Below are 27357 nucleotides of genomic sequence, written 5' to 3'. Positions count from 1 at the left end.
TGTATCAGGCAGTACACAGCTGCTGGTGCCTGAACCTGACTGCTTCATAAAAATCAACATGAGAAAAAGCAATTGAGTGATAATGTTTCAAGTGTTTACTGATAAACACTGATTTAAGGGTTATTTGGCCAGCTCAAAGAATGTTATGTATTGTCCAATAGCCAAATTCATTTCTATTGGAGGAGGCTTTGGTTGTTATTTTTTTTTCTATCGAGGCATTATTGAGTAGGCTCTTTGCTTGGTAAATAAATTCTTTTTTGCCTGGCTGGATGGCATAGCCACCATTAGGAGGCAGGGGACAAGCTGCATTCAGACTGGAAAACAGTCAAGGGAAGATTGTGCATTTCCCTTTTCCCATGCAGCAGAATTTATTGTACAGTACAAAAACAGCCCAATGTATTTCTATTAGCAGGAAGGTAACAAGAATGATTCAAATGTGAGTTAGCTTTTTTTTAAAAAATAAAACACATTTCTGTTTGGTGACTCTGAGATGTGTCCACACCACAAAAACTAACCAGTGAACTGTTAATGACAGTCTGTGCAGGGATTCCAATGGGCCATGGAGACAAAATATTCTCTTCTCCCTACGGGTGGTCCTTCCAGGTCACAGTGAAGACATATTGGCAGAATATTAGCTCTACTGCATCTATTCTGTTGATAAATACAGCACATCAATGTTCAGATCTGCAAATCTAGCACCACTCAAACAAATGGATGCAATTTATTTTGAGGAGGAAAAAACTTTTATTACATCTGCTTTTTTAAAAAAATTATGTGCAAATGAGTCTTAACTGATTTCTGTAACGCAAATCAAGGAAAACAAAGTAACCCATTAATCGCTAACCTTGGACACTTTATTACATATTAATTAGTAGTGTGGTTGTACCTAGAAGACTAGGCCCCATTTTATTGGGCATAAACATATAAGAAACAATCTTTGCCCAAAAGATCTTACAATCTAAGATGAAAGGCAACAGGTGGATATGAATGAGAGACTGAGGAAGCATAAGGTAACAGGAGATAATAGCTATTAACAGTATAATAAGCAGGGGCCACAGCACACCAGTTGCCTAGCCATTATCTGGAGGCATCATGGCACATGTTCACCCCATGTTAGCCTGGAAAGGATTGATGAGGCTGAGAAGGAGCCAATTAACCAGATAGGCCACCTAACTTCCCCCAGGTGTGGCCTAAGTAAGCCCAGAGTGATGATTGAGCCCAGCTGAGAAGGAAAAGGCAGGGCTAGTATAAAGCCAAGAAGCTGCCTATAGCCAGGGGCTATAGAAGGAAGGCTACAACCATTCTCTGGGCTCTAGTGCAGGAAAGGAGGTAACACAGAATGGGAGTAGAAACTCTAGGGACCCAGGCCCTGAAGGAAGGATTTGCCCAGAAGAGTGGTGGAGCAGAAGCTTGAGGGGGTGGGCAGAGCAGGAAAAGCTCAGGGAAATGACAGCAAGGTGGGGTGTTGTAGACCTTAACTGCTGATTAGAGGGTCCCTGAGCTGGAACCCAGAGTAGAGAGTGGGCACAGGTTCCCTTACCAGCCACTGGGGAAGTGGTACAGTCAGGGCAGTAGAGTTGAAGGCTTCCTGGGGTGGTTTCTCCTGTGGGACTTTGAAACCCCCCAAAGGGGAAGACTCATAGTGATCTAGCCAGAGGGCCAAGCCACAAAGAGGGGAGCAACCAAGTCATAAAGAGGAAGTGTGCTGAGTTCCAGAGAGTGGGAGGGGTCATGGCAAGAGCAAATGCTGGATGAGGTATCAGACCTGGACAAAGCTAATCCCCTGAGCAGCCAGGAGAAGGCACCTTAGGAGTGAGTGAGCCCTGTTACAATGGGTTTTAAGGAAAAAAAAACTTAAAGGAGGACTTGGTGTTTTTGCAGACTTTTACGAGGGGCTTCCTTAATGCAGAAAAGCAGCCTGGGAGGCATTTTTATACAACAGCTACGTTACCTCCTCTTGACAAAAGAGGTCACCATTAGAGTTGTTTGTGGTCTTTACAAGTTATGGTATCTCACTGTAGGAAGGAAAATGATCTTAAGGAACAGGGTCTGGATGTGGGTGTAGATTAGGAGAGAGTCCACTGAAGTCAGTGAAGTTATTCCAATGTGAGCTCAGAATTGGATCCTATGAAGTTTTGCACCCCCTTCTGGACTCCCCTGAACTCTAACATGAAGAGGCATTGCTCATGTGTTTTTGTACCTATCCCATGTCTGCTCAATGGTTCCCATGTCTGCTCAATGGTTCCAATGTCCATGCAGGTTTGTGATCCCAGTAGGAGTAACTTGCATGTGTGGGACCACTGCTGGCCAGAACACATTAATGCTGATTTTTGCAGTGTTTATGTGCTTGTGCTGGGGACATTTCCAAATGGAGACTGAATATTAACCCTTTTGGGCCTGTCACTCTCAACTGTATTTGAAACAATGATTTAATAGTTTCATCCTCTGAGTTTATTAACTCCTAAGAGTTGGCACACACCCTCTGTTCTCAGAACTCTTTTCCTGATTAACGATTAACACTGATAAAAGCAAGGAAACATGGACATCCTTGAAACTTGTTTCTTTCATCAGTTAAGTTAAACCTTTACTATCTCTTCCCATTTGTGTATCTTCATTCTGGGTTTGGCAATCAGATTCTGCACTCCAACTTTTCTCTACATTAGCCAAAATAAATGGAAAACTTTCTGCTTTCTCAACTTGGTAGTTCTTTGACTCTTGCACAAATAGCAGCATGTGCTGAAAACACTAAACAAGGGGGAGTGGTCTTTAGAAAAACTGCTATTGATTAGATTAAAGTGTTCTGTAAATACAACAATCTTCAGAAAATTGTTAGTGTTTTTTTGTTGTTTATAGAGCACCATATGTTTGCACAGCACTTGGTATGTAAGATACCAGGGCCTCAGTCTTCTGCAGGTGTATACCAGTGTAGCTTCACTGAAGTCATTCAGACTAATGCAGAGATTTGTATGGAATGAAAGATGTGAGTTCTAAGGAGGAAAAGGAGGGTGTCTGGCGCTGAGAAGTGAAAGTGTTCCGGCTGTTAGGGAGAAGGGAGGACAAAGTGAGATGCTGAGAGTGGGTTGAAATGACAATAGTGATGCAGGCAAGAGCAAAAGGGTGAAGAGCCTTGAAAGCAAGGATAAGAAATCATCCTATAGGGCAAATTTTGCCCCTGCCTCTAATGCCATGGAGGGTTCCATGGCAGAGAAATAATCCAATTTTGCTATGCAAAAGAAAATAATATTTTGTGGGGAGGGAAGAAGGGTGGCATGCTGCATGGCCATGTATCGAAGGTGGGTAGAGCAGGTCATGGGCATGATCAGGGAGAGATGCCTGTGGTTCCGGCGGAGCCTATGCTGTTCTCCCTCAAGCAGTGTGCATGGAAGGGCAACAGAGTTTGAACTCTCTGGATAGTCCTATCACCCTCACCCCTGTAGGCATCACAGCAGAGGTGGGAGGGACCTAATAGAGATAGTAGCTTTCTGATTTTATTTTTATTTTTCAGAAAATTTGTATCATGCATTAGTAGCATGAGTGCATAGGTGCCTGTGGGAGAAAAGGTTTAATGGGCAGTGAAGCCTGCACATGCCAGCAGAGCAAAGACAGCAGTTGATACAGTAAGATAATAGTTCTGATAGGGAGGGTGTGACGGGTTTGGTCACAGAGATCCCCTTTGGACTGTCACCTGATGTGCTGAGATTACCTCTGAGCCTGTTTTCCCTGCCAGCTTGGGACTCCAGAACACTGCCCTTTTGAGCCAGACACTCTAGCCTGCGGCAACCCAGACCCAGGTCAGCTCCATGCCCCCCAAAGCTGCAGACTTTAACTAAAAACTGCTCAGCAAGTTACTTGCCTCCTGCACCCAGCCTCCAATTGGATCCAAACCCCAAATAAATCCATTTTACTCTGTATAAAGCTTATACAGAGTAAACTCATAAATTGTTCGCCCTCTATAACACTGATAGAGAGATGCACAGCTGTTTTCTCCCCCAGGTATTAATCACTTACTCTGGGTTCATTAATAAACAAAAGTGATTTTATTACGTATAACAAGTAGGATTTAAGTGGTTTCAAGTAATAACTGATAGAACAAAGTAAGTCACCAAGCAAAATAAAGCAAAAACACGCAAGTCTAAGTCTAATGATTTGGGGCAAAAATCTGTCTGGGGATTGGTCCTGCTCTGAGCAGGGGGTTGAACTAGATGACCACCTGAGTTCCCTTCCAATGATATTCTATGATTCTATATCTACTTAATACATTTAGAAACTGATTCCAGGTAAAATCTCACCCTCAGAGATGGTCCAATAAGCTTCTTTCACAGACCAGACTCATTCCTGGTCTGGGCCCGATCCTTTCCCTGGTACAGTCCTTGTTAGTTCCAGCAGACATCTTAGGTGAAAACTCAGGGTTTTCTCATGACTGGCAGCCTCCTTTGTCTTGTTCCACCTCCTTTTATAGTTTTGGCACAAGGGGGGAATCTTTTGTCTCTCGGGGTCCCCAACCCTTCTTCTAAATGGAAAAGTACCAGATTTAAGATGGATTCCAGTATCATGTGACGTGGTCACATGTCCTGAGAGACCCAGCCTCCATTCTTCCTGGGCTGGCCTACATATACACAGGAAGGTTTGTAAGTAAACAGAGCCATTTACAACCAATTGTCCTAGTCAATGGGAGCCACAAGATTGTAAACCACCATTAATGGCCCACTCTTTGCATAATTACTATAGGACCTCAGAGTTATACTTCATATTTCTAGCTTCAAATACAAGAATGATACATGCATACATACATACAAATAGGAATATATTCAGTAGGTTATAACCTTTGGTATGAGACCTTACAAGAGACCTTTTGCATAAAGCCTATTCCAGTGATGATATATTCACACTCATAAGCATATTTCCATAAAACATATGGAGTGCAACATCACAAAGGGTAGGACAAGTTACTCACTTTCAGTTAACTGCAAAAATGGGTATAGAAATACTTAGCAGGGATGCTATATGGCCTACCTGATGGTTGTAGGATCCTTTGAGAGGTTTGAATGAAAAATGCTGTGTAAATACAAAGTCCTCATTATTATTAATTATTTTATAGAATATTTTGACGCTAAAGCCCATTGATTGAAGATTTTTAATTTACTGGAAGTAGGCTCAGCTTGCTTTATCTGTGATCAAACGTGATTGGAGAGGCAATTCAAATCATGAAGGTGTCATGCACACAGCACGATGGGTATTTTTAGAGACTATGGTAAGACAACATGATTCTTAAGACAGCCCAAAAAAAACCCCAAAAACAGAATTTTTTGCCTCCAAACAATCATTGGCTACACAACTGGCAAAAAATTACCTGCCAGTAAGATGGTTGGTTCACACTATCCAAGCTGGAAATCACTGCTAATCTTCTGTGATGGATTTGGGGCTGCTCTGTAATTGATGAATACTGTATGTTGACCTAGTTACTGGGATGTTTTCTGTATGAATATATTGGCTGGGTTTAATAAGGAAAAACAAGCAGGAAGGAGAAAATGGCTAAAGCTCCCTCCCTCAGCAAACACTTAAGTGTTGTTAAGAGACAGTGCCAGATATATTCACTTGAGTTATTTTACCTTCATCTCAAGCCAACCTACCAAACAGATTCAGATGAGATGGAGCAAAGCCTGGCAACAGAGAAGGACAAAGGCCTCTAGCAGGGCCCCTCTCTATCAAGAGAGGGGATAGTTGTTTGACGAATACCTCAGAGGGATACCTCAGTCTCAATTTCTCCCTAGCTTCCAATTTGCTGCTGCTCCTCCTTTCTCCCCTCTTCCCACCTCCCAAAGGAAGAATAATTTATTGCTGACATATACCTGCAGTAAAGTACTAATCCTCCCCAGGATAGCACAGATTGTCTGGCCAGTGCACTGAGGTGTGGAACCAAGATTCTGTCTATTCCTTGTCCCTCCATTCCCACTTGCTTTGAAGAGGGTGTAAGGAAGCAAGTAGCCCCATTTCTTCCTAAATGCTTGGACGCAAGGTGAGGTTACACCAGTGGTTCTCAAACTTTTGTACTGGTGACCCCTTTCACATAGCAAGCCTCTGAGTGCGATCCCCCCTTATAAATTAAAAACACCTTTTAATATATCTAACACCATTATAAATGCTAGAGGCAAAGCAGGGTTTGGGGTGGAGGCTGAGAGCTTGTGACCCCCCATATAATAACCTTGTGACCCCCTAAGGGGTACTGACCCCCAGTTTGAGAACCCCTGGGTTACACCTTGTAGAGGTAAAGGGAAGGGCTTCCTTACTACTGCCTTGTGCATCGTGCATGTAGTCCAAGTCACAACTGAATCCTAAACTACATCTGCTGAAGTAAATATGTACTGGAACCCCAATCTGACTGTACAGCTGCATATAACATTTTTGTATATGTTCAGCAGCTTCCTTCTGTATTTGTGTAACTCTGATCTTAGAGCCAGGGAAGCAAGATTTCTGCAACAAAAGGTTAAAATACTTTAATAAACAATTTTCTTTCCCAAGTGATCAATATCCTTCCTGAAATTCAGAATGTATCCCCCTCCTTGACAATCTGCCAGGCCAGCACTTCAGAGCATTAAGGTAATTCTAAATCTGCAACTCCCAGTTTCCTGTACTGGCCTGACCAAGAAAATAGCTATTTTCTAATCTCTCTTTAGCGGACATGTTTTCATATTTTAATTAAGTTCTCTAGTTGCTCTCTGAAGAAATGACTCATCAGCATGAAAGACAAGAGAAGTAAAAGAATTACAAATTGACAACACACATTGCATTCATCCAGTTTCAGCGGCAGAGTAGAAGCAGCTTCAAAACTGAACAACTTAGAAAACAAAGGTTAGAAAATTACAGTGCAATAATCACTGCCTCTGAAGCCGGTGACAATGTGTAGAGGATTACTTACCTGTGTGACTAATAAGAGGGGGAATATCTCTTCACAAATCAGGTGATAGTGAAGAAGGTAATCTTTGCCACTGAGACCAGGGTTAGAAACATAAAAATTGTTGCCATGGAGAGCAGTGTTGAAGCACTCAGATACCACAATGAGGGGCAGGCTACAAATATTAGATTAAGCAATATACAAAAGTGATACTTCCAGGCAGGGGACTATGAAAAACCTTCAAAATGCCCCACTGTAAGGCTGCTAAGAAAGATGGAATGTGAGTCTTTGTACTAGATTAAATGGGAGTCATGTTTAGGATTACAATGGACCTTGGAGTGCAAGAAGATAGTTCATAAACTGAACCCATTTGAAACGCTGAAAAGATTTGGACTGGTTCCGCATAGAGGCCAGGTTGCGGCTGATTGGTTTGTTTGCTTTTTCCCTTTTGCCGACTTGATTCATTGCGACAATAAACCTGATCCAGCCTGAACTCTGGACAGGCTGAATATTTTTCCATAAATCAGGCCTTATTGCTTCAGAGATTTATAGACCACAGGCCCTATCCAAAACCTGCTGAAGTCAATGGAAAGCCTCCAAATCATTTCAGTGGGATTTGGATTAGGGCCCATGTTAGGGACATGCAGAAGCAGTACAAAATGTACAGAATGGTTCTTGATTACCACAGGTTCTTCAATCACCAGTGGCTGTTTCCTAAAGTGGAAGAATGGGACCAAAAGGAAGGCTTTTAATTACTCTGAAGAGCAAAGATATGGTATGTGATGATAAAGTTGTTCAAGCTATTAGCATTAAATACATTTTAACTAATATTAAGAGTCTCAATTAAATCTGTAAATGACAGTCAATTGAGAATTACATCTGAAATCTGGACTAATGGTCTGATTTTAACTCATGCCAAAATACTCCCCCAAAAAGTGAATTCCAACTGTGCAGTTTGTACACATAAAAACTCATATTGGATCAAACACTGTTCCTTTACTCTGGGGCACCCGAGAGCAGCATTTGGCCCAATGACTTTAGATCTTAGGGTGTGTATATATATATATTCACTTTCATGCCCTCTTAACTCCTTTACAGCAATTTATCTTAATTTGTACAGCTGAACTCTTTGTTTCTTTATGCAACACTGTTTTGACAAAAAAGTCTGACAAATATTTAAATTCCCTAATTAATAATGATTCATACTTTGTTTACTCTCCCCAAAATAATTAAAATGTTTTTTTTAAAAACTATACTGTTCACAAGATAAATGTAGATTCTTCACTTGACGGACTGAAATGGAACCTTTGGAGTATTGGGTAAAAGCCTGGTTGTAGTTTATAGACAGATGATGTAACAGACAATATTCATAGCTATGGAGATTGTACACACAATAGACCATAAGGATCATAATGGTGCTGTTACTATCTATTGTGTCAAAACTTCATTAGGGAATTTTTAGTTTGTGGATCACTGATCAAATGGCTCTTTTGAATTTAATGAAAATGAACTGAATTGATATTTTAAATTAGAGTTATAAATCCTGAAAATATCAGATGGTAATGGAAATAATGATAGACCCTTAACTAAAACTGCATGGATCGTACTGGTATTAATAATACAGAAGTACAAAGCAAGAGAGCACTTAGGTGCAGATGACTGTTCAAGTGCAGAGAAACTCATTAAAATGACCTAAAGGAAGAGGTATAATTTTAACAGCTTCTTTTTCCCCAGTGCCCTTCAACTACCTATGATTACTACATAATACACAGTAGCAACCTGAAGAGATACAGAAAATCTGAAAGTATGATCTTTGAATGCAGCCAGTGGCACCATTCTGGTGTTCTGTGTCTTATCTTTAGTGGTATTGAGAGACTCCCATTGAGTGTAAACAATTTGATACCCAACTAAAATGTTATCAGAAATTACTGGAGTAAATAATCTTACTTAAATAACTGCTTTGGTTTGGGTTGCCCTATTAACAAATAACTTAATAGTTGTGAAATTATTTGCTCATAAAGTAGCCTGTGTCTACTTTTCTAGTGTCTACACCTGGAAGTTTTTTTTAGATGAGATGGGAATTTGTAGGCTTAGTTGCTTTGTGATAATACTGTCTACCTTATGCGCCACTGTGTATTCCTGAATAAACTAAACTGTAAAACGACTATGAGGTAAAACCCTACAATTGTTTGGTTTCTGCAAGTTTATGGCTATAGGTGTTTGGTTTCTGGTAGTACCCACTGGAGCACATGGGAGCTATGGAAACTTAGCACCTCCGAGAACAAGGCCTTGTAAGGTTAATTTACTAACATCAGTCAAGTCATGAGAATCACTTTTCTGTGTATGTATTTTTTAGGTCAACATCCTGCAACCTGGATGTCTGCACCTAAGTGGAGCTCCTCTGATAACAATGGGACTTCAGGCACTGATCTCTTGCAACAAGTCACACGATCACTGCCTTGACTGTGAAGTCTTTAGTGCCTTCCTTTTGTGGTTGTATAGCATCTATCGTTGTGGGCACTAGTTGAAACAAATAATTATGCCTTTGTTATATTCTTGCAGAAAATGAAATGCATAATACCTGGATTTTCACTGAAAAGTATTTGTACCGTAGTTTAAATGTATTCAGTAGTATACATTGGATACAGCGTAAAGTAGGCTGTCTGCAAAATTCCATTATATCAGCTATGTAGACCAGGATGTGCACTGTGGGCTGCTTTTGTGCTGAATTAATTTCAACCACAATCAATATTTTTAAATGGGTTGAGCCTATCAGTTTTGACAATCAATGTGAAAACAGTTTAGTGGAATATTATATAGACTGCCTAGGCCACCACTGGGACATGGGAGATGCTAACCTATAGGCATTTTACAATTTGTCATCCTAAAAGTTAGAGTTGAATCTTTAAATCCTTCCTCTGCGCTGATATCTAATGTTAGAGTATTAGCAGCAAATGGACCATAAAAAATATATGGGACTTTAATGGTTTATCCTGAAGATTGAAAAATTCTGTTTTTGAAGGATATAAAAGATGAAATAAACTTGTAAGATTTCACAAAATATCTCAGACATTTTTATAAAGCCTTTAGAAAACTCTTGAACATAAAACTTGTTGTTCCCTGGTTGAATAACCAATCCTGAACTACAGTATAGTGTAATAATGCTTATAGCTCTTCAATCAATTTTGTAAAATACTTAAGCTTTGATGGTAAGATTGGCCTGCTAAACCCAGGGTTGTGAGTTCAATCCTTGAGGGCCCCATTGGGGGATTAGTCCTGCTTTGAGCAGGGGGTTGGACTAGATGATCTCCTGAGGTCCCTTCCAACCCTAATAATCTATGATTCTATGTGATTCTATGATACACTACTGGCTGTCAACTATCTCTTGAATAACACTCAACTGGCATAATATCTAGGCTGAGTGTTTCCATAAGAGAAGCATGTAAATACTTTAGTTTGAAAGTGGAAAGCCAACTGAGTGCTGTTCCATTGACTCTCACCAAGTAGGAGCACATGTTAAGAACATTAAACAAACACTCAGAAATCTTCCTTTATGACTCAGTTAGAGGAAATGTTTCTAAATATTTTTGTATCAGAGGGGTAGCCGTGTTAGTCTGGATCTCTAAAAGCAGCAAAGAGTCCTGTGGCACCTTATAGACTAACAGACGTTTTGGAGCATGAGCTTTCGTGGGTGAATACCCACTTTGTCGGATGCATGCAGGACTCTGCTGCTTTTAAATATTTTTGGGTTTTATGGGAGATTTTACTGTCTAGTCACAGGAACTTGCTATGGTTGCATAAAAGTGGAAAATGGAAACTTGGACTCTGACCATGCAGCAAGATCCATGTGGTCCCATGGGCTCATGCATTGGGATAGAGTTGCAAGCTGTTGGCCTTCATTAACAGGGTGAAGAGGTGGTTCCTATTCATAGAGCCCTATACTGATACAAAACGTGTATCCGCATCAGCTCTGCAAATGTCTGCAGATACAAAGCGAATATCCATGGATTTGCAGGGCTCTAACTATTCAGTCAGCATCTTGAAGGTCCTGACTTGTATTGTCTCTGGAAATTGAAACAAATTTAAACTATTTTTTCTGTGTATGGTTTTCTGTGTCTGCTAAGCTTGTGAAGGCTATAGTGACACAGGGCCTTTCTCCTACTGGTCAGATTGCAAGTGAGAGCCGGGAAAGGTCAGGCTCTCCTCCCTACCCTGGCACTGGCAGTACATTGCTGGGGGGGCCCTTGCACTGGGCGTTTTCCATCTTGCCCCTTGTGATGAGGTGTGATGGAAATGAAGTGGAAGGGGTTGGTTTCCAGCTGGGGAAAGGGAGCTCAGGCCTCAGTCCCCGCTGCTGGGGGAGGGAGTGGGGATCTCAGGGCAGTGAAGGTCCCATGTCTCCCTGCAGTGGGGGAAGGAGTGAGGTACTTCAGGGCGATCCCTTGCAGGCGGGAGGGGGGGGTCCCTGTCCCCTTGCCGTGGGGGAGGGGCGCTTCTTGTCGCCCCTCCCCCCGCGGGACTCGGAGCTCCGCTTCGCGGCCGGCCCGCAGTCACGTGGGCCGGCCGCGCTCCCGCTCTTTGCGGAGCGCGCCGGGCCGGCCGCTGGGGGGAGCGCGGGGCTGGGGAAAGGGCGGCGGCGGCCGCCCCTGGAGGTGGGGGCTCCCCGCGCGGCAGCGGCTGGGGGACCCGGGGGGCGGGGGCTAGTGGAGCTTTAGGGGCATTATGGGGGGGGGGAGCAGCCGGGTCACTAGGGTGGGGTGCAGAGGTGGTTGGTTGGAGTGGGTGGGTTTGGGGAGCTTCTGGGGAGGGCGGGAGGTAGGTTTCCTGGAGGGTAGCCCATATGGGGGGGGGGTATTTGGGGCTAGGTGCTTGAGGGGTGCCAGGGTGGGTGGTAGATGGAGGGGGGGTTATTGGAGGGGAGGCGTTGTGGGGTTTAATGGGGAAAGGGCAGCTTTGCAAGGGTCGTGGGGACTGTTTTCCCAGGGTGTGGCTAGTGGAGGTAGGTTTTGGGTGAGCAGGGTTTTAGCTGAGAAGATTTCTGGGTGTGGGGGTTATTAAGGAGCGGAAGTGGTGCGGCGTAGGGCAGCGTGTGGAGTTGGTGTGAGCTGAATTTAAGGGCGATGAGGGGCCTTAGTAGCTTTCTTTGCTGTGTCTTGGGACAGGTTCGCTTAATGATGGCCTCTCAGGACTCAGCCCTGCCTGAGCCGTTCACGAAAATAAAAGGTGCTGAAAGAACCTGGGACAAGGCAAGAGAAGATGATGGAGGGGGCAAGATATCCTGGGTGAAAGAAAGAAACAGCATCTGTGACCCAGATGCTGAAGGCCTAAATGGAGCCCCTCTAGCCAAGCAGCTGGAAGAGGGAGGAAACCTGGAGTTGTCCCCATCTCCAGTACAGGGTGAAAAACATTTGATAATGCTGCAGACTGTGCATTTGAAGGAAGGAGAAGATGAGCTCCAGGCGGTCAGTCAGTTGAATATTCAGCAGCAGAGTGGGGTGCACATGGTGGTACAACGAGGTGCAAGTGTCTTGCAGCCCTTGGTAGTAGTGCAACAGGGAGTAGGTGCTCAGCCGAATCTACCCACAGGTGTAGCAATAAGTATACAGGATGGTGTTTATACATTTCATGACGTGGAGGTGATGCAGATTAACGTTTTGCAAGAAAAAGTACAGGCAAAAGATGAAGAAAAACAGTCATTGGATAAACCCCCAGGAATGCTACTGATTAAGGTAGAGATACCATCAATGAAGATGATGAGATGGTAACCTTTGGTCTGTAGTGTTATATTGGTATACTTAAAACTAAAATCTGGTTTTAAAAAATATAAATGAAAAATAAAAATCATGGCTGTGACTTTTTAAATGAAGGTATTTAGACATAAAAATCCTTTAAGCGAGTTTTTTAAATCTCATCCTATATTATTAAAAAGCAATCTTTCCTATATACATTACAGACAGTTTGTTAAAACTAAAATACTTTTTAAATTTTATTTTTCTCATTTCTGCATTATTTGCATTTCAGTTGACTCAGATGTTCATAAGTACGCTGGTAGGCTTCCTTTCCTGGGTCTCACACATCAGTATAATACTGTAGTGTTTGGGTGTGAAAGTTGGAATGTTTAATGCCAGACACAACTATTTTTCACTTAGAACAAACTATTTGGAAAGTTCATGAAAACGCTGGTATTGCTATAAATATTTGGCTTTGTAAATTTTGCTACAAAACTTGAATGTTGGGCCTAAAATACTAGACATTGGCCCTTTCAAGAGATGATGCATTATATTTTGTAGTCTCGGGAGTAGTAATGATCACACTGATTATTAAAACCTATTTAGTTAACAAAAATTCAATTACAATACCTTAGTAACTACCGCATGATTTGGAATTAATACAAAATGTTTACAAATATACTGCATAAATCCTATATTAATTTTACAAAAATATAATTTATAAAAATTACATCTATTTTCCTTGTTTTTTCTTAAAATGTAGAGTCCTAGAAATTATATGAAAAATGCTGTCAAAAGAAGTTGAAAATATAAACTTTTATAGTCTCATTGCTATAGTCTCAAAAAGAAGGTCTAAAATTTGTTTAAATCTGTAAAGATTCAGGGCCAGGTTTTGGAAATTGCCCAGCACTCTGTAGCTCCCATTTAGGAACTTTACATGAATCTGTTAATTTTTCAGAAGTGCTCAACTTCCTCCAATTTCCACCGAGTTGAAAATCTGCCCACTCAATTTAGATGCCTAAATGGCCTTTTTTGAAAATTGGGCCCCAATTGTAGGTGCTTGAAAACTGTGTCCCCCAAAGTCTGGTCCTGTTCCTGTTGAAGTATATGTCAAAACTCATTGATTCAGTAGGTCCCAAATCAAAATTCCTGCAGATTATGTACCAAATAACTAGCTGTAAATGAGAAGTAATTGATGGGTAGTTTATTGTATTCTGCTTGCTGGTACAGATAGCCTCTGCTGTTTTGCCACAAGCATGATTGTACTGAGACTATTTTTTTTCTTGATGAAGTGCAAAACTGTTTGTTTTTTTATTTTTTAAACTAGATTGATAGAAGTAAAGATCTACATGCAGTTGAAGGTAAGGTCCAGCAACTGCCTCCAAATGAAGAGGGAAGAGAAAAGGACATTTTCACTGTTGAGAAGGCAAAGATCTTGAGCTGTAAAGCCAAAGATGATATGTCAATGTCACACTGTGAACACAAAGAGCAAGAAGAACAAGCAGTTATAAAAAACACTGACACTCTAGAAGCTCAAAACACACAGCATAGGAAAAAAGGTAAAAAGTTGACTATACAGTATTTGTAGCTCATATTTAGAAAACCGATTGAAGTCCTGTAAGTAACTTCCATTCTTTATGGTTAGAGTAAGTTAAGGTTAGAACTACTACTGAAATTTGGAAGAATGAATAACCCTTTCTGACCTTACCTGATAAGAATGTTTTAATCGTAATGTCACTGTGAAGTTTCAACAGAGAAATTCTTCAGATTCCTGCCTCAATCATCTGCACTTTGAGTAACTTGGAGGAGTTGAAACCTGACTCCATAGCTAAGGTTCCATTGGGTTTTCCACTTAATGTTGAGTGTAAATGCTTAATAATTAAACATGAAGATTTGTAAAGTCATTCTGAGATTTGTACTCTTTAGAGCCTTCTTGGTAATCCTTAATATTTAAAATCATTGTCTTCTGAAATCCTTAGATTATAACTTTTTCAGTCTCCTATATTATGACAAACTCAAAGATGAGAAAAACTCAATTTATAATTGCACTGACTGCTTTATCAAGTATAAGCCCAGAATAGGGTAATTCATGGTGGAGGAAAATATGAAAGAGCTGTTTATTATAACTCGTCTGTGGTGGTTTTTTTTTTTGTTTTGTTTTTGCTATGGAAGCTGATGGAGCTCCGGATCTTCATAGATAACTCCCGTTCTCAGAGGCTCCCAGAGGCTTTCCCCTGTGAATCCTGGCTTCCCTGGCCTTTTGCATCCTGCTTGACCCATCTAGTTCCACTGCTACCATACCAGCCCCTCTTCCTAGCTGCCTCTGTGCCTTCAGTCTTTTCTCTCATCCGTGTCTTCACTTTCAGTTTTCTTTGATTGTGATAATGGGAGTTTCAGTTCAACAGTCCGAGTAAGGTTTGCCAGAGCAGAGTTTCTGCTGGTGAGCCATAAGAGTTTGCCAGGTGGAGAAGCAGTCTCTGTAACAGTGACAAACTTCATGTGCCCCCTGCCACCATGTCTCAGTCCTTAAAAGAAGGCAGAAGGAAGAGGAGGTTTGCAGGCAAAAACTTTTAGCAGCAGCAGAGGCAATATAGGGTGCAGGAGATTGGGGTGGGCAGACAGATAAAGTTGCCTAAAAAGCAAAGTTTCTACTTTGCTGGTGAGGCAGTTTTTTTGTCTGATGTACTTAATAAGGTTGAGCCCTGATTTGATGGCTCTTACTAGCTATGCTAGACAATGCCTCCCCGTGGCCAAACTTACAAGATTTGCAGGAAGTTTGGAGGAGCCTATGGGTGGTTCCAAGATACAGTTTTTTGTGTATATGAACTGATGAATAAAATAATGATAAAGTACTTCTGTTTGTTATTCATTGAAGTATACTACTAGCTGCATGTCCTGATACAGGCACATGAATTCTCTAGAAATATTTGTTGGCTGCAACATGAATGGCTGTCGTAAAGAATCAGCTTGACCCAGACCTGAGATAATGGTTCCAGGAAGGCTGTCCAAATATTACACTATGTGCCATTTGGCAACTATGAATCTGCTTGAAAGCTGAAAATGTTCCACATTTCCTCAATTTATTTTCTAAAGAAATTCATTACTTCTATTATGTGAGTTTGCAGGTGTTATATAATCAGCATGGAGTATAGTTCTCTTTGACTGCTTAAGAAATAACATTCTGCTGCATTTGCATTCTTGAAGTTCAAGCAATAGATTAAGAGGCTTTAAACTATAATAGTTTTTTTGTCTATACTTAGTATTTTCAAGCCTCTGAATATGTGGAGAATTTGATAATTAATCTGCCATTTCTAGGCTTTTGTGTAAGTATAGGAGGTTGTCTCACTAGTTAATGAAACTGACATCAGAGGCATACTCCACAGGATATAAGCATCTAGATGAGCTAAATGTTAAAGATACTCTCAAGGGAGGGAGGATTATCCATTGGTGTGAGTTAGACTAGGAATCGTGCCTCTTGGATTTTGTTCCCAACTGTACCACTAACTCAGTATATGGTTTTGGATGAATCACTTTAAACTCTTTTTCTAATAGGTATAATAATACCTTTCTGACAGGCTTAATTTTTGGAAAGCACTTTGAGGTACTCTTATGAAAGACACTGCAGAAGTGAAAAGTATTATTACTTAATCTAAGAGGTTTAGTTAGGAAATTGGCACTATTCTTTAAGTCAAATAATTGTTTTGTGGTTCATGTGTCCTAAATATGTCTATATTCTCATAGGGGAAAAGGTGATCTTCCATTGTGATCTGTGCGCATTCACCTCTCTTAGAATGTCAAGTCTTAATCGTCACATGAAAACCCATTCTGATGAAAAACCCCATGTGTGTCATCTCTGCCTTAAGGCTTTCCGTACAGTTACTCTCCTGCGTAACCATGTGAATACACATACAGGTATACTTAGTATGTAAGAACGTGCTCCTTTTACTTGGTGTCTGCCAGATTTAAGTGGCTTTGAAATGATCTTGTCTTCTGCCATCGGTCTGCATTCAAAACCCCACACTGATTTTATTGGGAGTTCCATATGTAGAGCAGTGACACGACATGGCTTTAGTGGTTTTTATATATATATATATAAAAAATATTCAACAGAACCATCCTCAAGGTGAAATGAATTAAAATATCGAATTCCTGTGCTCATGACCTAGTCTGTCTCTTTTAATGTCTGTGAGCCTTTTTCTTCCTAATATTTTAAAATATTAGGAATGTAATACATAAACCTTGCATTTGAAATACATTTATAGTTTTAAAATATTTGAATCTTCAAAAAATTTCATATCAATTTTGATATTAAAACTATTTTCATTAATGTGTAAATGCTGATTTACTACTGAGAAGTTACACAAATATGCCTTTTTAAAAAATTCTAAATAATATGTTCTTACAGGGACCAGACCGTATAAGTGCAGTGATTGTGAGATGGCATTTGTGACCAGTGGTGAGCTTGCACGACACAGGCGATATAAGCACACTCTAGAAAAACCCTTTAAGTGCTCAATGTGTAAATATTCTAGTGTAGAAGTAAGTGCAGTACTACTGAATCTCTTTTTTGGGGGAGAGGATGTATGTTTTCAAATACAAAGGCCTGAAATGCTGGGAGTTCAGTAGGTTTTTACATAAATGCATAAAATTACTTATGAGCACAAGTGCTTGAAGGATTGGGACCTAATGGTGCACCTTCTTATTGTCTTTATTGACCTTAGTTTTACAAAACTCATTAACCATAGCAGATACACAGGTCAGTAAATTACGTATGTAGCTGCATAAGTTAAGCTACAGTATTGACACTGGATGACTTGTTTGGGTTGGTGAGATTCTTCTTAGTGCAGAGGGCTTGTTTATTGCTTTTCCCACCATTTTAACCCCATTACTTCCCTCCACAGAAGAGGGGTGGCCACACAGATATCTGATATAGTCCCTGCACACCACAAAGGAGGGGTCTGCACTGATCCCATAGACTGGCATGGAGATTGCCACAGGGGCATGTGTAAGCAGAGGGAGATACCGGATCTCCAGATTCAGTGGCCCATAAACTTGTGTAATGGCCACAAAGGGTTGAGTTTTCAGCCCGAGGATCCGGCCAAATACTGAGGGAGGGAGTTCCATTCCTCCACCTCCAGGTGCCTTCACAAAGCCCAATTAATAAAACTTTCAGAAGTAGAGGATGAATTTCATTATTTATGAAGATGCCTTTCCAAAAAAAGATATTTATTCAGAATCATCACTTCCTTATTTTGTCTGCTCACTCATTCTGAGTGAGCTCTTGTACTTTTTAAGTTAACATTTTCTGTTTTTATCTAACCCTTTTTTGAAAACAAACCAACAAATACATTTTGTTCTAATATTTTTTCTAGTTATTATCTAACAGTAAAATGGCTGCTGCATGATGTATTTACAGTGACCCTGATCCTACAAACAGGCACTTGATTAACTTTATGCACATGAGTAGGCTTGTTGTAATCATTTGTTACTGCTAATGTGTAAAACACTTGCTTAGTGTTTGTGGGATTGGCATCTATATTGTAATTTTGGGTCAAATAAAATAAAAACTAGAAAATGCCAGAGGTTCACATGGAATAGTAAGCATTCAATCATGCACCTACATTTGTGTCCACTACTATTGCAGTTATATTGTTAAATGACTATTTAGATGCTTAAGTACCTGACATGCTGTGCCCAATTTGCAGCTGTGTACAGACCTTGCCCGTTCTTCTTTTCAAAATATGGTCCCTTAATTATCCACATGCATTGTGCTAGTAGATTTTGAATAGTATTTAAATCTAAATTGAAATGATTTTTAAAAATATTAAATATACTCTGTACTTTTCTCTTTTTTTAAGTAAGGTTCCTATTAATCACTTTTTCCTATTGTAAACCTCCCACTGAAGTTTCTGGGAGTTTTGCTTGAGTGAGTGCTGAAGAAGCTCTTAGATAGTTATTGCTATGCAGTTAGGATTTGATGCAGCACACACTTAAGCACAACCATGATTTTTACTTGGGTAGTGACCTTGAGTGGGGCTATTCATGGGTTAAATTAAGCATGTATATCTTTTCCAAATTGAAACCAATGTGATGAGCAAATATGTTACTTAGTATTGGCCTTTCCATTTTTTCTCTATATTTTCAATTTTTCTTTGGCTAGTGTTTTCACAGCTGCCTAAGGGAAATAGGTGCCCTCATTAGGCTGCTTTGAAAATCCTAGCCTTTGTGCATTTGATGGAGGTGTACGCAGGGCCAGTTTCATTGTTTCCTCCTGCATAGTAAGTTTCCCTTTTGTTTGTGTGGGTCTCCAATGCTCCATGCAGGGGAGGGATGTTAAAAATACCTCTAAAAATTGTGGTTGCAAATCCACTAAAATTGAAAGAGTGTTTTAATGACTGGTGTAGAACTTGAAATTGCTACATTTGTAAAATGGGTTAGATTTTAAGTTGACAGTGTTCCTTTAATATGGGTTGTGTTGAATACATTTTTGACTTTTACACTAGGCAAGCAAATTGAAGCGTCATATTCGTTCACACACAGGAGAACGTCCTTATAACTGTTACCTCTGTAGTTATGCTAGCAAAGATACCTATAAGCTGAAAAGACATATGGTAACTCATTCAGGTAAGATTTACTAATGTAATGGTTAATATATATATTTTACAGTTCTGGTAAATCTGTAGGACTACAGTTTTTTTTTTAAACTGGCCTCAATCCAGCCTCTGAAATTGCTGCTGCAGTTTTACACAGACAGTTTTTTCACTTATGTTTTGTGTGTCAAAAGAACATATATGGAAAAATGTTCATGTAAAATTGTTGGGTCTGTTTTTAAAACTACTTTTGAAAATGTGGCCTATCAGATTGACAATTTTTTTTAATTGTGTTTATTTTGTTTAAACTGACATATGAAATAAAACGTTCAGCGTCTTCACTTGTGTGCGCTTGTTTTCTGTGATCCAATTTTCAGTTTTGTATCAGGCCTGGTTAATTTTACATGGCATGTGTCTGACAGTCAGGGAGGGTTTAAAAAAAAAGCTGCCCCCAAATGTGGGCATGACTGTGGCACATCTGTTTCCTAAAAATACAATCCCTTCATGTAAATTATTTTGCCAAATGAGTAACTGCAAATCCTGTAATTATAACTTGCAGTATTTTAATATTTATGGCAAAATAACAAAAGTAATTTGTTCCTGACGTGGTCTCCTATTTCCTTATGGAATCCCCGTGAAGACAAATAGATTACAAAGTTTGCTTGAGAACAGAATTTAACCCAATTCAGTGTTAGCAATTATGTATTTTCCTACATTAAACACAGCAGAAAAAAAAGAACAAACTAATATTTTAAGTTACATAAATGGCTTTGTACTGTCATTAGTTCTGCTCACAACTTCTGTAGGCTAAAATCCTGCATTGGGATCAGCTGTAAACTAGTGTGGATCTCTGCACACATCATGCAGTTTTCCTACTGAAGTTAATGAGTTTCTGTTCGGGCACAGAGGTTCATGCAGGTCGATCACAGTGCAGCATCAGGGCTATAGATGTCCATGGAAGAGGTGTGTTGGTATCAAATATATATGTAGAGCTGCTGAGCATATGTTATCTAACTTCTCATGCTTTTTTCATAGGAGAAAAACCCTATGAATGTTATGTTTGTCAGGCCAGATTCACACAAAGTGGTACCATGAAAATCCATATATTACAGAAGCATAGTGAAAATGGGCCCAGATACCAGTGTCCACATTGTAATACATTTATTGCAAGAAAAAGTGATTTGGGTGAGTTTGGATTTAAGAAAAAAATGGAATGCAAATGCATAGGGAATTTTGGTATCTTTTCTTACTGATCATAGGCTATAAAAATGTTCATTGACTTATGTTTATCATTAAAGTATTCTTAGGGAAAAAATATTCATGAATTTCTCGTGATGAGGGGCTGTGGTGCCATCTTGTGGTTGCTATAGATTGGTACAGTTATAATGCTCCACTTCAAGAGTTAACATTTCCAAGATATTACTAAATACCTGTGGCATTAGGAAAATCCATTTTCCAGAGTGACAGCCGTAACAAAAATCTAGGCCATAGATTCTCTACTGCACAGAGTGGAAACTCAGTGTGGCAGAAGGAGCAGATCTTGATGGGACTGTCACAGTTTCCAGATTCTGTTCCAGCCCCAGCCCAAGCATGAAATAAAAGTGGGTGTCGGACCAGAAATCTGAGGAGCTAGAAATATATTGAATGTTTTTAATATACTGATATCTTTGAATATATAAGATCTGCTTGTACCTTTTGTATTTGTCCTCGACTGTCTTTTTAACTTTACTTGTGAATTTTGGAGCATTTCACTAATGAGACTTCAAAGAGTACAAGGAATCACATTCATAATCAATTCATAAAGTGTATATTAACTTTTAATCTTGCTTTCATATATGCTTAACAGGCGATATTTGTACTATATAACTTTTAAATTCCATTAAGCAGTTGTAGCAGATCTATTTTCAGGTTCTGTAAGTTTCATGTGACATGACAGATGATGGTGTACAATAAATAGAAATGACCTTTATCTCTTTGGGTCTTTTCCCATCAAGCAGAAAGCAAACCACTATATTCTGTTGTAGATACCTAAATTCTTTATACAACTCGTGGATTTTTTTCTCACCTGCAAGTAATATCACTACAGTACTGGTGTATATGCAAATTTATGCTTAAAATATCATAAATGAAAGCTGGATATATGCAGATTAAATTTTCAGTTATACAAACCACTATATTGGAAATACAAACCCACATGAGTTTCCAAGAGAATTATGATTATACTAACTATGTATCTGAAACAATACTTCATTTGCATACCAATAAAATTATCAGTATCCATATAGTTCACTTGTAAATTGATGTGTTTAAGTAATATGAAGACATCATAGAAACCAGATTTCCATTAACAAGCCACCGTATTAGAAATGCAACCTATTTGTTATAATTGAGTCAATATAACTGACAGGTTCCAAACAAATTTATACACAAAGGCCAAGATTTTCAAACTAGGAGCCTAAAGCTAGGGTCTTAAATGGATACTTAAGTACCAACCTGATTTTCAAAAGTGCTGAATATCCAAAAGTTACAATTGGGGTCAATACTGCACATTTTTCAGCTTGTACAAAGGCTCATGCCTTCATCACAAGTGTGTGTGTATTTGATTAAATAAGTTATAGTGGGCTCCCAGTGCTTGAATGAGGTGGGTTGAGGCATTAAGGGCCACATTTTTAAAGGTATTTAGGCATATAAAGAGAGGCACATTTGGAAAACCCACTAAAGGTCTAACTCAAATTGAAATCAATTAAATATTTATTCATAAAGGTAGGAATACAGTAGGGTGCTTACTTATGGAATTTGTCTTTGTTCAAAGATTATCACCTAACAAGCACCTATTGATTGTCCACAAGCCCACGTATACTGCAGGTTCCATATTACAATACGGTAAATATCATTTTGGGCCAGATTGTCAAAAGTACTTAGGTGCCTGAAGATGCAGAATGATTTCAATGGGAGGTAGGTACCTAAACTGCTTAGGTGCTTTTGAAAATCCCACTAAGCGCCTAAACACCTTTTGAAAATCTGGTCCTTTGTGCTGCTCCCCATAGGTGATGCCAGTAGACTGTTTTTTGGCTCCTGTACAGAGGTAGTAAGGGCCGGGAAGGTTCCTTGTCAGCTTTCTTCTCTCCGCCCCTTCCCCCCCGTACATCTATTCAGGACTATTCACAGACTAGCCTTTTGTCTGAAACTATGGACATCCAAATATCCATCTTCAGCTACCACAACTTTTCAGTGTAATGATCTTTAAAACTGTTTTAGGTGTCCACTTACGTAATTTGCATTCCTACCTGACCGTAGCGACGAAGTGCCGTTATTGTGAAGCTCTCTTCCATGAGCGCTATGCTCTTATTCAGCACAGGAAAACTCACAGAAATGAAAAGCGATTCAAATGTGATCAATGCAGTTATGCATGCAAGCAGGTATTTACATTAATTGGAGTGGGATTGCTTATTCAGTTGATATTTCTGTGGGGTAGGCTTGGCTTTGGGGTTATATTTGCTTTGATCATAGTTATTTGTTACCACAATCTAGCTAAAATTCTGTGTTTATATTTATTTGCAAGATAACCGGTTTATGAATGAATGATAAATTAGTAATGCAAAAAAATCTTAAAACTATTTGCTTATGAAAAATCATGCAGACATGATCTGTTCGAAAGTAGAAAATAAGAGCAGTTATTTTCACTGCCATTGTGATAACAAAACATGGTATTTGCATCTTATTTGTAGTATTCAACATGTACAGAATAAAGTTTTTCAATCGGAACTGGCATTTATATAAAACAAATAACAATATGCTATAAAAGTAGCTTGGAAGCCCAGCAATACAAAATGTCAGGAAAGACTGGATTCCTGGAGTAGGTTATTTTCATAAAAAGTATTTTGACATAGGATACTATATTCCTTGCCTAATTGATTTACACAACTTACATTTTTAATAGATTAGATGTACCCCATATCTTGCAGATATAGACAACTCTTTAGAAACTTCATTACACAGCTTTGTTCATACCCTCAATCAGCGTTGCTCTATTTATCTGGCCTTGGCTGAAACAAACTTCTTAGTGGACCTTTTGTTATCAGAATGTATTTCTACATATTTCTATCTAATACCTATTCTAGAAGGAATTTTCATACATCTGAAAATGGAAGAATTAAATCATGCTATATGTTTCATACATTTTTTGCTATATCAGTAACATAGGGAAGCATATTTATCCCAATATATAACCTTATAGTCTTTCTTTCATTCCTGGATGATGTGATTAAAGAGTTACGGACACTCTAGACAAATCATTTTACACTATATTTCAATCCAAAGAGACTTTTATTTTTGGATGCTCTGATTAGAGAATTATGTGCAGTCCAGACATGATGAATTTTCATCTTCTTAAGTTGTATTTAGAAATCTGTCGTATTTAAAAACTGAAATATGTGGCCATGCTCTATGGAATATTTATTTGTTCGTAACAGTTTATTAACTCCATTACTCTTACATTAGCAATGTATGTACTATACATTAGCACAGTTAAAATCTTCACAAGCCAAAAGAATAAACATGCTATAGTAGTATGAATTTTTCTAAAAAGAACTCATAAAAAACACACAGGATTCTTTCATTGAGACTCCTGCTCTAATTGCTTTTAGGACTGTCACTGGAAAATTTAGTGACTTGTTCTGCCTGTTGATTTTTAGAAAGATTCTCTCACACTCAGGAAGAGACTTAAAATATAGAGAGAAGATAACTAAATACGGATCAAAAGCATGGATTCTCAATCAGACAAGCATACTCTGTAGTAGAAAGGGATATTTAACTTTTAAGGCTGGGCTTTTAAGCCCACTGAAACCATGTATAGCTTTATCTTGCCATTGCTCCCTTGAAGTGGGTAACAGTGTAAAATACTGAGGGCTCAATAATATGGGTTTTCACATGTGTTCTTTATAACTTCAGCATCTTATTAATTTTAAATAATTTCTGTTGAATTAAAACCACTTAGCCCTCTGAACTCACCAGTTACCACTTGTCCGAGGAAAGGAGGGCACAGGCATTCTCTTATCTAGTCAGCTGTCCACTTGTCTGGGGAAAAGAGGGCAGGAGGCAAGCCAGATCTTGAAGAGGTTTTTGAAGCTGCAGTATGCAGGTGTGCTTTCTCTGCAAGCAGCAATCTTTTCTACCCTGTCTGATACCGTTGCTATTAGTCATTCCTTCCCACTGTTAATTACATAGGCTCTGATGGGCTAGCATAGACTGTTCCCTACAGAGTTCCATTTCCTTCAGCGTGTCTCCAGGTGCATGATCCATATCAGTGGATCTCACTGCATCATTGGGGCTGTGCAAACTCTGCAGGGGTGGAGTTTCCAATGGACAGTAGGAGACAAAGTCTTAAGAACCCACCAACTCCTGAAATAACTTTTTTAAAAAAAAAAATCAAAACAGTTAACTTATTCTCTCATTTTTCTGAAAAGGTTTGTTTTGTTCCAACCATTCTTTAAATGATTGCACAGTAAAATAATTGACACTCTTGAATGTTCCGGTAAAGTGAAAAATTTAGGAAAATACAAACTAAATCTCAGTACTCAGCCCTTAACATTTTATTTCAGGGATCACTGTTCTCCAAGTGATGGTACACATTGAGTAAAATCCTGGTCCCATTCAAGTCAGTGACTGTTTTGCCATTGACTTCAGTGGGAGCAGAATTTTACCCTACATGTTCTTCAGTACCTCTGCTCTGTGAGACAAATTAAGGAAACTGCAACAACCTTGGACTCTAGTTTTCTTGCTTGTCACAAAAAGTTAGTTATGTTTTAAACATTGTTTTCTTTGTTTCAGGAACGACACTTGATTGTGCATAAGCGTACACATACTGGTGAGAAACCCTTCACTTGTGTATGTTGCAGCAAATGCTTCCGGCAGAAGCAGCTTCTAACTGTTCACTTCAGGAAATACCATGATTCCAATTTTAAACCAACGGTTTATGAATGCCCTAAATGTGGCAAGGGCTATTCACGCTGGGTAAGGTACTTCCCTTTTAAGGAATCTCAATGGGGAGATATCTTTAGTTAAGTACTACATACCTCATTTTTATAAGGAAGCAGACTACTGGCTGAACTGAATCTCCTGCTAGCTCCTTGATGCAGAGACACCAATAGGCTTTTCCCAGATTTTACATCAAAGGGTTAATACATTGACAATTTGCCACTTTATATAAAGGCCAGGTGTTTGTTTCAAGAATTTTATTGGTACAGTGCAAGTTCGGAATTAATAAGATTGAACGTGCAAATAGTCTATTGATAGAAAATAAAAGGCAAATAAGAAACAAATGTAAATATCTGGAAAGTATCCTAGATAGGTACCAAAAGACAAACAGAAGAAACTGAGAAAATGTGTAAAGTAGAAAATATAAGGAATAGTTCAGCAACGTGAATGAGAGAATAATAATCCTATTCTTCAAAACCATATGCTACCAGCAGAATTTGTATCAGCCAGCTTCCTGAGCACACAGGATACTGTGTTAGCAACAAGAAGTGTTACTGTTGTTTGGACTTGTGATTATAGTAGCTTCAAAATCTGGTCCTATCTTCTTTGTAAATTAGTTTATAAAATATCAATTTTATTCACTTATGAATCAAACAAAGATGCTAGATCTGATTTTAAGTCTGCCAGTCTTTATAATGTTCCTTTAAAGTGGAATTTAAAAATTTTTACTGGAACAATCTTCAGAAGTTTGATAAGCAGCAAGTCATTGAGATTAATTTACTTTTTTTCTAGTTTTCTAAAATCTATATATTAGAAACTTGAAATGTTTGTCTCTTTGTATTTAAAATGCATAATTGCATTCATATGTCTGTGCTTCATTGTCCTATCAGAATAATATGCATAAGCATTCTGAAAGCTGTGGATTGGTGAGGGCAAAATCTGTTACACGCCGCAAAGGAAGCAAGGGCAAAAAGAAAAGATGTGACAGACTAAAACATGATGTTAAGCAAGAAGGTAATCAGCTAATAAGTTAGAATTTAATCAAGTAAATTGGAATCAACCAGATATGGCTAAAGCCGTGAATCTCCTCCTGTGATTTAATTAATATTTCACAGTGAAGTTAATTTAAGTGCTAACATAGGATGAATGTTTGTTTCAGACACCTTTTTGTGTGTGTCAGAAAGCCCAGTCATCTGAGTGTGAGTCATTGCTCAATTATTTGTTCTGGAGCCACTGTTCTCCTGCTCATGCAAGTTTCCTCCCAGTCTCCCTGCCCTGCAATAGTCAAAAATGCAGCACTGTTCTTTAATCAAGGAAGACGAAGGCCACAGAGAGTTCTCTTGTGTGGATCAGCGTGGGTCAGCAGGCAATAGGGACCAAATTGAAAACTCCTGAGTACCACAAACCAAGCTCCTCCCATTTGTGATGCCAAACTAGAATGCTGCTTAGAGTAAACTGAGCATGTCTTCATAATATGATCAATTCCTCTTCTTTATCTTGTGTTTGGTCATCAGAGAAATAGTAAAAATGACTATTTTGAACAAAATTGGGCTTCTCAGTTAACATGCCACTGAGATGAGTAAGACAGTTCACACCTCAAAGCTATTGTGTCAGGCTGTCTGCAGGCTTGGGAGGACACATTTGTTTTGTTGTTATTTCTGATTTTTAAAATGCAGCTATAGGCTCCCATCCAGTACTTTGGGCGCTTATCCCATAAATTAAAAATGACAAGATGAACAGAAGGATTACCCCTAGATATGTGTTTCTCTCACTCTCCTCAGCAGCCTTTACAAAAGGGGTGAGGGAGTCAAGGTGAGCTTTGCATCATGTCTGGAGAGCTACCTGGGCTATGGCAGATCAAGGGTGGGGAAGTGAGTTACCAAACTGAGAACCTCTCGAAGAGAACTCCTGCCAGCAGCTTAGGCATCTCTGCTGAGGTAGTGTTTCACGCTGTGTTGGTTTACTATTTGTTCACATTTTGAAGGTTATCTTTACAGTCATCAGGGCCATATAGTAATTTAAACAGAAAATAAGCTTAGATTCTGGAGTACAAGATGGTAGCCAATATGAAAAGGTACTGGCTCATTGATCCACTGCAAGCTTGTCCTATTTGACCCTTTCTAAGCATGAGTAGGCAACACAATATTTAATGTATTGGCAGGCAGTTTAC

The 27357-nt window shown here is 39.2% G+C and overlaps 1 protein-coding gene across 8 annotated transcripts in view; it reads left to right on the top strand.

The window, feature by feature from the left end:
- The first annotated feature begins 1246 nt into the window (after nucleotides 1–1246).
- Nucleotides 1247–27357, top strand: part of CTCFL (CCCTC-binding factor like) — a 29932-nt gene continuing 3821 nt past the window's right edge. For 4 of the 8 annotated variants that reach the window (XM_039499271.1, XM_039499272.1, XM_039499275.1 and 1 more), the window contains exons 1-9: nucleotides 11898–12621; nucleotides 13949–14180; nucleotides 16363–16533; nucleotides 17027–17160; nucleotides 19125–19245; nucleotides 20247–20396; nucleotides 22470–22630; nucleotides 25041–25223; nucleotides 26078–26201. In XM_039499271.1, coding sequence (XP_039355205.1) covers nucleotides 12013–12621; nucleotides 13949–14180; nucleotides 16363–16533; nucleotides 17027–17160; nucleotides 19125–19245; nucleotides 20247–20396; nucleotides 22470–22630; nucleotides 25041–25223; nucleotides 26078–26201 — 1885 coding nt within the window. In that variant the 5' untranslated portion in view covers nucleotides 11898–12012. Of the gene's footprint in view, nucleotides 1330–2021; nucleotides 2178–6519; nucleotides 6598–7580; nucleotides 7668–11419; nucleotides 11545–11897; nucleotides 12622–13948; nucleotides 14181–16362; nucleotides 16534–17026; nucleotides 17161–19124; nucleotides 19246–20246; nucleotides 20397–22469; nucleotides 22631–25040; nucleotides 25224–26077; nucleotides 26202–27357 lie in introns of those variants that run through there. The other 4 variants (XM_039499277.1, XM_039499278.1, XM_039499279.1 and 1 more) reach the window with 4 other exon arrangements.

The sequence above is a fragment of the Mauremys reevesii genome, linkage group 13 (assembly GCF_016161935.1).
Source record: "Mauremys reevesii isolate NIE-2019 linkage group 13, ASM1616193v1, whole genome shotgun sequence".
Lineage (NCBI taxonomy): Eukaryota > Metazoa > Chordata > Testudines > Geoemydidae > Mauremys > Mauremys reevesii.
The sequence above is the reverse complement of the archived record's forward strand: the minus strand, read 5'-3'. Positions and strand labels throughout refer to the sequence as shown.